The sequence below is a fragment of the Aphis gossypii genome, chromosome 2 (assembly GCF_020184175.1).
Source record: "Aphis gossypii isolate Hap1 chromosome 2, ASM2018417v2, whole genome shotgun sequence".
NCBI lineage: Eukaryota > Metazoa > Arthropoda > Insecta > Hemiptera > Aphididae > Aphis > Aphis gossypii.
Genome location: NC_065531.1, coordinates 41720028 through 41733661, shown reverse-complemented (window position 1 = coordinate 41733661; position 13634 = coordinate 41720028). Strand labels below are relative to the sequence as shown.

At 25.4% G+C, this 13634-nt stretch overlaps 1 protein-coding gene and 1 long non-coding RNA gene across 3 annotated transcripts in view; one reads left to right on the top strand and one right to left on the bottom strand.

The window, feature by feature from the left end:
- LOC114120585 (uncharacterized) overlaps window positions 1–13634 on the top strand; it is a 33699-nt gene that overhangs the window by 16947 nt on the left and 3118 nt on the right. Inside the window, exons 3-4 of one of the 2 annotated variants that reach the window (XM_027982547.2) lie at window positions 5426–5533; window positions 6381–6521. In XM_027982547.2, the coding sequence (XP_027838348.1) occupies window positions 5426–5533; window positions 6381–6521 (249 nt within the window). Of the gene's footprint in view, window positions 1–5422; window positions 5534–6380; window positions 6522–13634 lie in introns of both variants that reach the window. The other variant, XM_027982540.2, reaches the window with a different exon arrangement.
- The window catches only part of LOC126549674 (uncharacterized), a 30397-nt gene that overhangs the window by 16569 nt on the left and 194 nt on the right, over window positions 1–13634 (bottom strand). The window lies entirely within an intron of this gene.

The following is a 13634-nucleotide window of genomic DNA, read 5'->3' as shown; positions in this document are numbered from 1 at the left end:
GGCGGGTGCGACATTCCCCTGGAGCAACGGGTTTTGCACTGCCACCGTGACGATGCTCCTGATAAGGCTACGGTACTATTTTGTTTGTGTATGTGTGTTCGTGGATGTGTGCATGTAGTGATGACAAAATGTCATTAGGGTTGTAGAATACCATTTCCGAAACGATTTAGAATTTTTTCAAGATAAGGACTTGGTATGCTGGTGAACAATTTCAAGGTCCCAAATAGTCATTTTTTTTAGTAACACCAAAAGTAGGTAACTTCATTATCTTATTAAATGATGACTAAATCAAACTTACATCAAAATAAGTAGTTATTACTCAGTGTGACTCTGTATTCATATCATAGACTGGAAATACTTTTGTATTTGATTTTGTTAAACTATTTTTAAGTTTGATTTCGTTCTACATATTAAAGAATATATTTATATTTTGTATTATAATTTATAATACATGCATACCATGATCATTATTACAAACAAAAATATGATGAATCGTTTGTATTTTAGTTTAAAGTGAAAAGTGATTCATTAATGCAAACATACTTACATAATAAGCTGTTGGAAGTATTCCAATATCAAGTATCTATACTATTTTATATTGCTAATTTCAACCGATTTCTAGTATTGTATTTCAATCCGATAACTTAGAAATAGTTTGACATTACGAATGTCTGATATGAACATTTTAACAAAATCATGTTCTATATAATTATAATCGTGTAGAAATGAAAACAGATCAATTGGTATGTGAACTGCTAAAGAGAAATCCTATTTCTATACTATATTATATATAATATATATACATAAATTATTAAATTATTAATATTATTATATGATTCAAAATATACGACAAAAAACATTTTGAACATTATAACCCCACCTATTGGCTTTTTTTACAATGCATTTTTTAATGAATTCAACTAAAAAGAATTCTATTGATATTAAAAGTTGTATAAACTAATTTTAACTCAAAATTAAGTGTTAGAGACTAAAATATTTTATATTTTAACTAATAAATATTATAAATAGTATAAATGCAATAACATTTTATTTTAAATTTATTATAGGATTATAGCATTGTCAAAATGAACAATTGTACTATGACTTATTAGTTATTATTTTATAAAGTTATAATTCTAATTTATTTAACCAACCCTATCGAGGTCTTACTATTCACAATATAATATTTCGTTTATATATCTACTTTTACTTTGTAACATATAACGCCAACTATAACTAAGTTTTATAATAGGTAATGATGTGCACTATTGTTCACTGACGTATTCGATTTTGTAAACCATGTACATACAGTTTATCTATACCTTCATGAAAATGACTACCTATTATATTGACGCGTTTAGTCATGTTCTAGATAATTTTAGTTTAGAGAACTTTAATTTACTAAATTAAACGGTATGTGAATTTTTAAACAAACCATAAGTCCTTTTACTACTATTATCTATTTTTTATAGTTTATGTTGGTACTTATTTTATTATATTGATTCTTAAAATAAATAAACAAATTCTCACTAAAATAATTCTTATTTTAGATCATAAACAAGTGACAAAATATTTATCAAACTGTAGTTTAACACGTAAATTGATATTTTAGTTAAACGAATCAGTAGTAATGCAATATCAATTATTAATAAATAATTAGGTACCTATATATTCGAATGTATATTTTTAGAATAAAAACGATAGATAATGATAAAATATATTAAAATGGTTATCACTGATCATATAATATCCTGCATTTTAATATTCATCTCGATATCCACATTTATCATCAGCTTTAAACACCAAGTACAGCTAATTATTAAAATTAATAAGTAAATAACTACATTCAATGTATATAGTATCTATAATTAAAATTCAATGTTTTAAAAGTTTTTAAAGGAATCTAAAGAAAGTATATGGTAAATTATACATAGTATAACTACTATAGTTAAGTAGTATATGTTTTATATGCTTTCATGAAATATAATAAATTTTGAAGTTTGTAATTATGTTGAGTACGGTATTTATATAACAGTTGACAATAGTACAAGTACAATATGTAATAATAAGATACATTGATGGTTGTCTTATCGTTTCGAGAAAAATGACGTTAATTTATAGAATACCTATGAGAAATTACATAAACGTTCCGTTTCAATTCATAATAATAACCGTAAAATATAAAAACATCTTGCTCGATACTATTTACAGTTTTATTTTCATTTCATTTAATTTGGAGTTTTTTTTTTAAATTATATATTTATACTTAAAACAGTTTATATAGTAGCCGCTACATCGCCAATACTAAATTCATACACGTGCGTATATTTGTATAAATACTTAATATAAGAGAATAAGCTATAACAAACGAGACGACATGCAAGAGATCTCTGATTCCATGAAATCCATTAACCCTTGTGTAACGGTCGCGTACGCCTTCAAATAATCAACGCAATTTCTATTTGGTCGAAAACAATGCGAGGAACAGACAAATGAAGTAGTAATTTTAAAAAAACAACAAACTAAATTAGCAATCGGTTTCTTCGATTAGGTTTTCTGCGCCAAACTATGTCTATCTATATAGTTGCTGCATCGTGCGAAAGCGAAAACCATCTGATTTAATTACTTAACCGACCTAATTATACGGTCCAGCAGTTATGAGGATTCTGGAAAGTTTTCGTACGTGTGGGCTTCTATGAGTCTATTGAGTCTGTTACTGGTCAATGAGATTCCAACACAGAGAAATCAGTTTTTGAGTTTTACAGCGATGTAAAACCTATCATCCTATATCTGGGACAATATTTTGAATTCCCTAAAATTATAAGACCTCAATTATTTGAGATAATAAAATGTCAGAAAACTATAATATAACTGATATTTATATTATTCTGTCACACTGGCACAGGCCTGACACAGGCACATTTAGTATTTACCATTATGTTCCGAGGTTAATTTTTTTATTTCGAATATTTACCAATCTACTATGATAAAAGTAAAATAAATTAATTTAATAGTTATATCAAAAAAACTTATCACAAGATAAACTTAGTACCTATTGTAGGCTAATAGACCATTTCCTCTTAGAATCGTTGTTCGTAAAAAATGATATATTATTGAATACAAATTGAACGTACCCATTAAAGTGACTCCCTGAATATACCCAATGTACAACAGAACGGTACTCATTTGCCTATATTTTTTATTTCAATACCTTAACATAAAAAAATGAAATACCTATCTCTTATATTTGTATTTAAATAATTGTTTATAAATGCAAATAATACAATACTTAATTATTTGTATAGAAAAGAACAATAATTAATAAAGTCACTAAACTCTAAATCACTTCATTAATTAAAATGATTAAACTTTGTAGAAAAAAACATACTGTGAATGGATTAAAATAAAAATCTGTCGATTAGTTCGGTCAATGGAATGTGAATTGCAAAATATAGGCGCTGAGATACAGTATCAAATTACCGTTTAATAGTATTAGTTTTTATGCTGTACCTAGTCGTTTTATAACAATTCACAAATCTTACACGCCCACTGGATTTAAACATGAAATTTCACACGATGGTATGGTAATTTCACGTGAATTAGATGTGCAATAGGATCTAACGTCGCTGTAAAGGAATTGCTATATAAATTCACTTAATGTGATAAATTCCACAAGTTAGCGGAATTTAACAAATAAAAAAGTAACATTATTCAAATGCAGATACAATATTCAATGTGCCTACGAGATTCTATATACATCAGATAAAAAAAAAATATGTCTTTATTTACATCAATGAAGTATAAATTAAGAAATCAAAAAATAAAATATATTATCGAATGCTAAAATAGTAAAACATACATATAATATTATATTATATATTTTAATAGTATAGTATTAACTATTAGCATTAATGTATTTATCGTAATTGTATTGGCAATTTTGATAGTAATAGAGGAGATTAAGTGGAATTCAATAAAATAAATTCAGAACAAAAATGTCAATTTTTCACACATACTCGTATGACATATCTATTAAACTCTGATCATTAATAACATGATGCCACAATATACTACTGAATCTTAAATAAAAAATAATAATAATATATTCATAATAACAACAACCATTTAATGAACATGTGTATGATGAGAAAATTACTTTGGTTATTGAGGCATTAAATATAATGCCAAAAATCGAAATACCTGTCAATCAATCCATCATTAGAAAATTACCATTGACCGAAACTAATTTTGTGCCTAATGAAGAAGTTCAAGTGTGTCACAGTGATGTTTTAATACTAATATAATAATATTGTATACTATAATACTATTATTTGTGTAAGAAAATAAAGATAAAACATCATTAAAAAAATAGTATTAAAACACGATGTATGCCCGTTCGGGCCACATGAGTATTTGTTTATAACTCTATATATAATAATATTATTATATACAAATAAACATAAATTTGTCACATCATTACTGAATAGAAATTTATTACTGTATCATATTTCCGACATGTCTGACAAGTTTCTATGTACACTGACAATGATACTATACGTTTAGGCTTCAGGTGCCGCCCACATAACTGGGCCATAGCGGTATACTCCAGGGGCAATATTGTTCGTTAGTGTTAAAAAGTCGAATGAATAGCCGAATCGGAAAACGGATCTAATAAGGACATGTGTAATTGAGTATTGGCATTATAATTGGTAGGATTTTCAAGATATTGTCCTAGATTATCAGGAGGTGTGAGTCGAGTGTCCATTCGGTTGTCAGTATTAGATTCCAAAACCTATTAGGTAATAGCGAAAGTGGTTATATTATAAATACAAAGAACGCATGATAAATACAGAGTATAAAATATTATCACAGTTGCCTGCTCTAATTATCTACATTATAGGATAAGACTCGCAGAAAACTAAACTGATCATATACTTAAAATAATATAATAAATTATAAATATTAAATGACAATAATTTGCTGCTTCTAAAATAATAAAAATGTACCTTTAACGTAGTATAAAATTTGATAAAAAAATAAAATAGCTTAAAACTTTTAAAAACTATAAAAAAGTAATACTGATTAGAACTCAAATAAGCACCTATCATGATTGTCAGATTGTAAGATGTAAGCATACTCGTGATGTGAAATTAAAATGATTAACATTATAAATAAATATGATTTTTATTAAGTATTTTTGTTATCTAATTTAATTAATCATATTAATTTATGATTATCATATAAAAAATAAAATATCGCTTCAAACAATAATAAAAATATGTAGGTATATATATTATATATATATATATACAATATACATATTAATACAAACATTACAATCTGTTAAATTTTTTTGTACAAAACTTTTTTACCTTAATTATAATTTTAAACTATAATATATTATAATGTTATTTTGTTTTAGCAGGAAACGAATAAATCAGCAACACCTAACCAAGGATTAAAACCAACAAAATACCACTATTATCCACACAATCAACACATATATCTATTACCCGAGTGTGCAGTTCAACAGGTATATTTTTAGATATTTTTGTATTTGAAATGTATATTAAGTTTTTGATAAAATAACTACAGTTTTGAAGTTAAATTTTCAATTAAAAATCGCAATTTTATTATATTATAATATTTTTTATTTTACTTAAAAAAATTGAGTTTAATTAATTACAATTTGTTTTTATATTAATTATTTAGGTACTAGCAGTATTATACGCTATCTACTAGAATCAGGGTTCTCTCTACTGTCTTAATTATTTTGGTGTTATATGCGATCTACTGTATCAAATAATTATTTGATGTCTAACGTCTAATTTAATGTCAATTGTCAATATATTCGATAAATTTCTTAAAAGACACTAAGACAATTTTTTTATAAGATTGTTTAAATATATTAAATATATGTATATAATTAATAATAATTTTAAAATTGACGATAAATGGTGTTTAACTATTGAATAATAACATATTTTAAAACAAATATTAAAAATCGCTTAATGGTGGTAGATCGTATGCAAAATCACTAGCTAGTTATATATTTATTCTACTTCAGAACGAATTGAATTGACATAATAATCTACATCTCTATTCACATAATTATTTAAAAACTAATAATATAAATTCAAACATGTAATAACAACAACCTACCTATATTTCCAATGCTATTATTTTAACTAAAGAGTAAAAAGGCTAATAATTTAAATACTGATTTTAATAAATAATATAATATATGATGTATATTACTAATTATTATATTAGTACTGTAAAAAATCCAGATTTTTAATTATTGCTTGTTAGAAATAATTAACCATAAAATATTTTTATATGGTCAACATTTAGTGTTCAATGAATACGTTTTATTACAGGTGTGTAATGCCGTATATGTAAGACTCAACTACACGCAACCACTATGCGCCTGTCCGTCTAGGTACAAAGAACCATGTTCTGCATCTTTGAACGCTGACGACCTACACACTACAGAACTGTCTACGGACACAACCGGCAAAGTGAGTAAAAATAAATTGCATTTTATCAGGATTATACATACCAAAATATTTAGCAGTATCTATATTAGACACGGCAATTTCAATTATTTAACTTTACCTATATCTATCAATGATGAAGTATTATTTTGATTAGGTATACTGTTAAGAAATATCTTCAACAGTTCTCTTAGTTAAAAATTTAGAAAAATTATTATCGTCATTTATAAGCATTTTGCAATTAATAAAAATGTCCTTACACAATTTCATCCCAGTTTTTAACTATATAATAATATTATGCAAGACGAAGTACAATAATACAATAATAATATAATATAAATGCAGCTTGAGTAGGTATATTTAAAATAATTAATAATGAAAATAATTGTATGCATACATAGCCAGAGACACATCCACACACTGATTCTTCATATTAAATATTTAATTTTAAACCAAATTAATAAATTTTAATGGATGATATCTAATGAATTTAATTGATTATTTTCTAAATATCTTAATATACGTATTATAAAACAATTGTGTAAACGTATAGTAGTAAATAGTAATATTATAATTTATTATAATATGTTATGTATATATATATAGGTATACAAAAGAGACAAAAGCTGAGCTAAGCCCTAAATATACCTTAAATGTTGTAAACATGCGTTAAATTCTCTTACACTCGTTATTTTATTATTCAGATTTATTTTTAAATACACATTAGCCCCGTCTTGAACTTATTTTTTTAATCTACTACCTATTGGATTAATGGACTACTATTTAAATTTAAATAATTTATTATTGCAATAAGCTTATAATTATATAGGTATTTTAAATAGTAATGAATAAATTAAAACATAATATGCTCTCATAATTCTATAGCTATTTGCCTATATGTGCTTGAATATTTTTATAACTTATGTTTTTTGTGTACATCAATTTTTAAATTCTAAAATATTTATTTATAACATAAATTCTATTTATCTAAATTTATGATTTGCATTTAAAAGTAGAAAAATATTATAAACGACTTATAAAATATGCACATCAGCAAAAACGCACAAGGCACAAAAATGAATTAGGTATATGATGAGATATGATGAGAACAAAAGTAAATAAAATAAAAGAATACTTCGCATTTCTATTATGAGCCTTAAGTGTACCGTACTACCATATCGTGTATCATGTTAATAATGATGTTATATAGATTTAGGTAGTAAAAAAAAATGGTTATGACTATATTCTTTCAATTACTGATTATGATACGTTGGCAGGCATGTCATTAAATTTGCTGAGTCTTGACCAACTTATCATTTATAAATTTTGAATGTAATATAAAAAAAAAAAAAACAAATAAGCAAATATTATTAAATAATTTGTTCAATTTTCAAATAAAAAGATGTTTAGCAACAAAAAAAATCTGAATATTTAGTTTGTTTTAATATACATATATTATGCGCAATGAATAACAATAATAAGTGATGTGTCTAATGTCTAGTGCCTACTGTATACTCCAACTGTCAAGACAAAAAAAGTTAAATATGGAGATTTTTAAGTATTCGCACTATGGAATTACTGTACTCCTTGGAAGTATCATTGTTTGTTTCTACATACATGTGAAAAAATTAATAATTCAATATTTACATTTCACATAATATGTGGCACATGATATATAGTAAAAAAAATATTTTAAACTCGTACGGTGTTCATTTAAAACAATCTTAATAACTTAAAGATTGATACTTTTATATATAATATGTAACAAGCAATTTTTAATTTAAAGTTAGTTTCATTCACATTATAAGTAATTAAAATTTTACACCAAATTTATTTACAAAATACAAAATAAAAATTGAATATTTTGATTAATTTTTTTTTTCTGAAGGTCTATTAAAATAAAAATAATAAAATTCAATATTTTAGCAATGAACTTAACGCGTCATAACTATACTAGCTATTATTATGGTTATATATATTTAACTTGTTAATTTTTCATTCATGTTTTTGATATTTAACTCATTATTTAAAAATATATTTATTTACTGTACACTATTATATAATTTATATTAGATTAGGTAAGAGAATAAAAAATTTCAGAAAATACATGATTAATATTAGTATAGGTAAATTTATAATTTTGTCACAAATTTGTAATATTAAATAATATAGAGCATGTTCTTTTATTTCATTTTTGTAAGTAGGTACCTATACTTTATATCTATATCTACACATATATCCGCCGCTGCTTTACCATATACGTACACACATAGGTATGGTGCAGAAAATGTCGTGAAATCGTGCAATTTCGGTCTCGTGCATAAAGTAAAGTAAAAAAAAAAAATACGCAAAAAAAAAGCCGCGAGAGTACCGTTTTTTTCTATCGCGCCAGGCTACGACCCACTTATTCCACACACTTCCTCCACCCCCGCGACCATTTGAATTGCTAATACACGGGCGCGACCACATGTGATACAAACATTTCCCTGAATACGTATATAGACCATTTTTATCATCGTCGGCCGAACCTAAACGAGCACCGACTACAGAGTAGTGCCTCCTAACCTTAACCCGGTATAATATTATTGTATTTATACTATTATTTAGTCCACTGTATTATACATATTATAGTCTTTCAGTGGCGATCGAAGGAGTAAGACCACTCTAGATATGCACTTTATTTATATTTATACATATAAACACGTACAATAATACACGCAAACGCTCGCTGCCGCCACGCGGATCGTCACGAATAGTCGTGTACGCATTATTATTATTATTTATTTATTATTATTACCATATGTATATATATAAACAGGTACATTAAACGTTATATACTCACACGCCAGCGGTATTCAAGACCATAAATCTTGTTATATTGCCGCCAAAATGGTGAAAATGGTATAACATCCGCAACGGTGGCGTCGCCACTACCTCGACTCAGACACGTCGGTCGTTATTAACACGACCATTCGACTAGAACTTTTACTCACCCGCAACAAACGGTTACACGCTTAAGTACACGAAATTCCTTTTATTCTTAGTTTTACGGAATATATACATCTATACACACGCATAATACACTATACTATAATTTTGTATCTGATTCTAATCTAGCCATAAAAAACGATTAAATGAACGTAATAGGTATAACCTATTAAACCTACTAATACCTACTCCGTTGTTAACATTTCATTATACCTATACTACTAAAAACAAACACAATTACTTATTTAATATTTGTCTTTTTTAAGACATCTGTCTGTTTTTATAAGTAATTATTATTAATTGTATATTTTACCGCTTTAGTGCTAGTATATTATTAATCTATAAATTTAACTGTCTATAATGTCTACAACGTAAGTCATGGTAAATTATGGCGACCAATAAAATCAAATCAAAAAAAAAGCAAATACGACAAATGATTTTGGCTTTAAAAAAAATAATAATAGTATTTGTATAATGATTTTTATATTGACACTTAGGAGATAATATTTTCCTGTTTTATACGATTAAGACGCTGTAGAGATTAATAATATTTCTCTTTACAATACGCCTATAAAGGACGCTAGTACACTACCTACTCATGTTTATTGCTGGCAAATATTCATCGTTACACTACATTTATTATACAAAAACTGTTTATAAGTTTATAACTTTTCACTTTGGCATCCATAATACTCAATATAAACTGAAAAATATTTTTTTCATGTTGGTACAGATTTTTCTTTTACACACATACCCTATAAGTACAATTATATATATTACGAGACATTCTACTAAAAATGGAACTAAATGCGTCCGGTTCAAAGTTTGACAGGACAAAGGGACATAATAATCAAAAAAAGATCAATCCCATTTTAAACAGGATGTATGTATAACAGGTAAACCTATAATAAATCATAAGTCAACAATCATAAGTACTCATAACAGTCATAACCTATGACATATATAAATAAATAAAAATACACTAGATCGTACAAAAATAATTGTAATAACACTAATAAGTAATAACTATAGGTTACACTAGCTAGTCACTATGAAGTTTGGAATAAATAAAAATAAAAAGTAAACAGTAATATCATTAGTATTAATAGCATTATTAATCTACAATAAGAGCCTACAATATGAGAAGAATAGAAATAACAACTAAAATATTTTTTACATAATATATTATATAAAAATACAGTTTTATTAATTAATTTTTAATGAAATTATGTGTCTACTATCTTAAATCTCAATATTTTATAATACTTTAATGTCAATTATTATATTCTTATACAAATAACTGTCAACTAGAAGGTAATTTATCCTCCTATAATTCAAGCATAATTTGTTTTTTAATATTATATTATTGTTTTCCAATTACTTTTCAAATTAATCGTATGCTATTATTAAACCAACAATACAATGATTGAATAATATTCTATCAGAAATTACTGTATTACATTTACATGTTACCTTTTAATTTTATTAAAATAAATATAAAACGAAGAAAATAAATCCACTATAACATCATCATTCATCACAATATATTATATATACTATATTATACTATATAATTTTTAACAGCTACGTCTTATTTTTATTACTCATTTAATGTGTGATATAATTATAATTCAAAAGTATTCTCATAAACAAGTTCATCTACCTACTTAAATATAGATAATTTAAATTCCAACAATTTGATAACAATCATGGTTTAGTTGTGTCGTTGCATGTGATAGTAGGTAAATAACTTATTATTATACACAGTTAATTTAATGACGTCATCTTAAATACATTATATACATACTTAGGTACACTCGAATAAAAATTTTAAAGCAGCTTGATACAATAACAACTTAGTACAACCGTTTTAGGATTAAAATAAAATTAATAACATAAAGTTAGCAAGATATTAAAATGAATTTATAAAAAAAAACATTATGTTAATATTTTTACACTACTATACTACAAATATTTGTAGATATTGTGAATGAGCTTGAAAGATTTAAAATTTCTGAATTCCAATATTTTAATATTTTATAATCATAGATATTACAAATAGTCCTATATATTAAAACACTTTCATATGAAACAGTTTATGGGTGTATATAATTTTCCGCTATTATAATAATAATTTTTGAATTCAATATTTGAGATTTAAATTTTAAAGATATACGTTTGCTTGTATATTTATCTATTTGATCGATAATAATAATAATTAATAAAAGTATTTAAACTTCTTAAACAAATAAGAATTAACATATTATGAAGTTTAATCAGACTTTAAATTATATTTTAGTTCTGAGATTTTATAGATGACAAATTCCTTAAAACTAAATAAATAGATAGGTATAGAAACTATAAATCTATAAAAACTTGGTGTAAAATGTACCTTTAACTAAAAATAGTTTATTTAGCAATGAGAGAACCGAGACAAATTTAATTTAAAAATCGAACATGAAATAATCGTTTACCATGATTGTGGCAATTTAAATAATAATATTTCATAACTGGGCTCAATAATATAATTCACAATATTCGTAATTCAGCATTGAAAAAATATATCATTATTGTATTATACCTATAATAAACAGACTATACAAAACTTTGTTTTTCCACATTTATCGTACACTTAAAATAAAAAAAAAATCAATTCACGTTAATAATATCATATATTGGGAATTATGTATGCTGTTTAACAGAAATAATTTGGATAATCTCTATAATAACATCAAAAAAAAACATTTTTATATTAAATCTTATTTTCTGGTAGTTAAGTTCATTCATACATGTCGAATTACATTGGAGTTTTTGTTTTTTTTCTTTAAATTATCTTAGCGGATTATTTTGTACGTTAAAAACAAAAACATACAACAGTATTTTTAAAGTTTACAGTTTAAATTAGATTACTATCTCAAAAACAAACTGAGTCAGAATCAAGACCGTAGGCAGAAAAATATTTATTTTTTTTTTGGGGGGGGGGGTTAATGTATAAATATGTAATATTATATAATAAAATATGAAATTCTAACTATTCAGTCTTATTTCAAAAAAAAATTCTGGGGGGAGGGGTTGAACCCTAAACCCCCCCTAGCTACGGCCTTAGTCAGAATAAAGGAAGTTGAATAACAAGCCACAAAACCTTTAACGTTTTTAAACCAAATACGAAAATTCAGAAAAAAATACTTCCAATATTATGTGCATATATCTATGACGTATGGATACTCCAGATTGTCGGCATGTTTCTCAATCAAGTATTCATTTTTGAAAACCAAAAACATATGTCTCAAATTATGTTGACCATTTCACATAGGTACTAGCAACCGAATATTATTTAACATTAAAGCCTTTATGCATATGTGATTATTTATATCATCACGTCATGAGTTAACACGGTTTTTAATCATAATATAATAATATTATAGGTATAGTATAAATAATGCATCAGTAAGCCTAACATTATTATTAAGTTATGTTGTAAATTCTGAGCGGACTGATGTACCTATTGATTTTACAATGACGTGTGTGTGTGTGTTTGTGTGTTTTTTGTGTCTTCCATCACTCATCACTTTTTGAAACAGAAAAATACTTTAACTTTTTAGTTGATAATTTTGGGGTCAAAAATAAACAAATTTTCGTTATTTAATTGGAAAAAATTAGAAATAAACTATGATTTTAATGCAAAACTTGTTTTTGACCAAATCGTATTTCTTATTTTATACGTAAAAAATTATTTAACGACTGCGTTCTTGCATTTATTTTATTGCTAGATTTACTAGATCATAGTATATACCTGTACCTACAGACGTAGGTGCAGCAGTACAGTATCCCTATCTATAATCTATATATAATTATAATATGAATATTGAAAAGTCTATACGCGGAATATACCTAATAATACTGTGAAGTATAATCGTATAATAACGCAAAATATAATGGATTCACATAAGCCACAAGGGACAGTTGGGTACCAACATTAATCGGATACAGCATTGCAGTTTATCAATGTTATAGATTATAATATAACTGTTTGATTTAAAATGACATTTAAATGTTTTTATTACGAATGCGAATCACTCTATTTTCATATACATCAATTATCTATGTATTATGTATACACATAAATACAGATATATTATAATTATTATT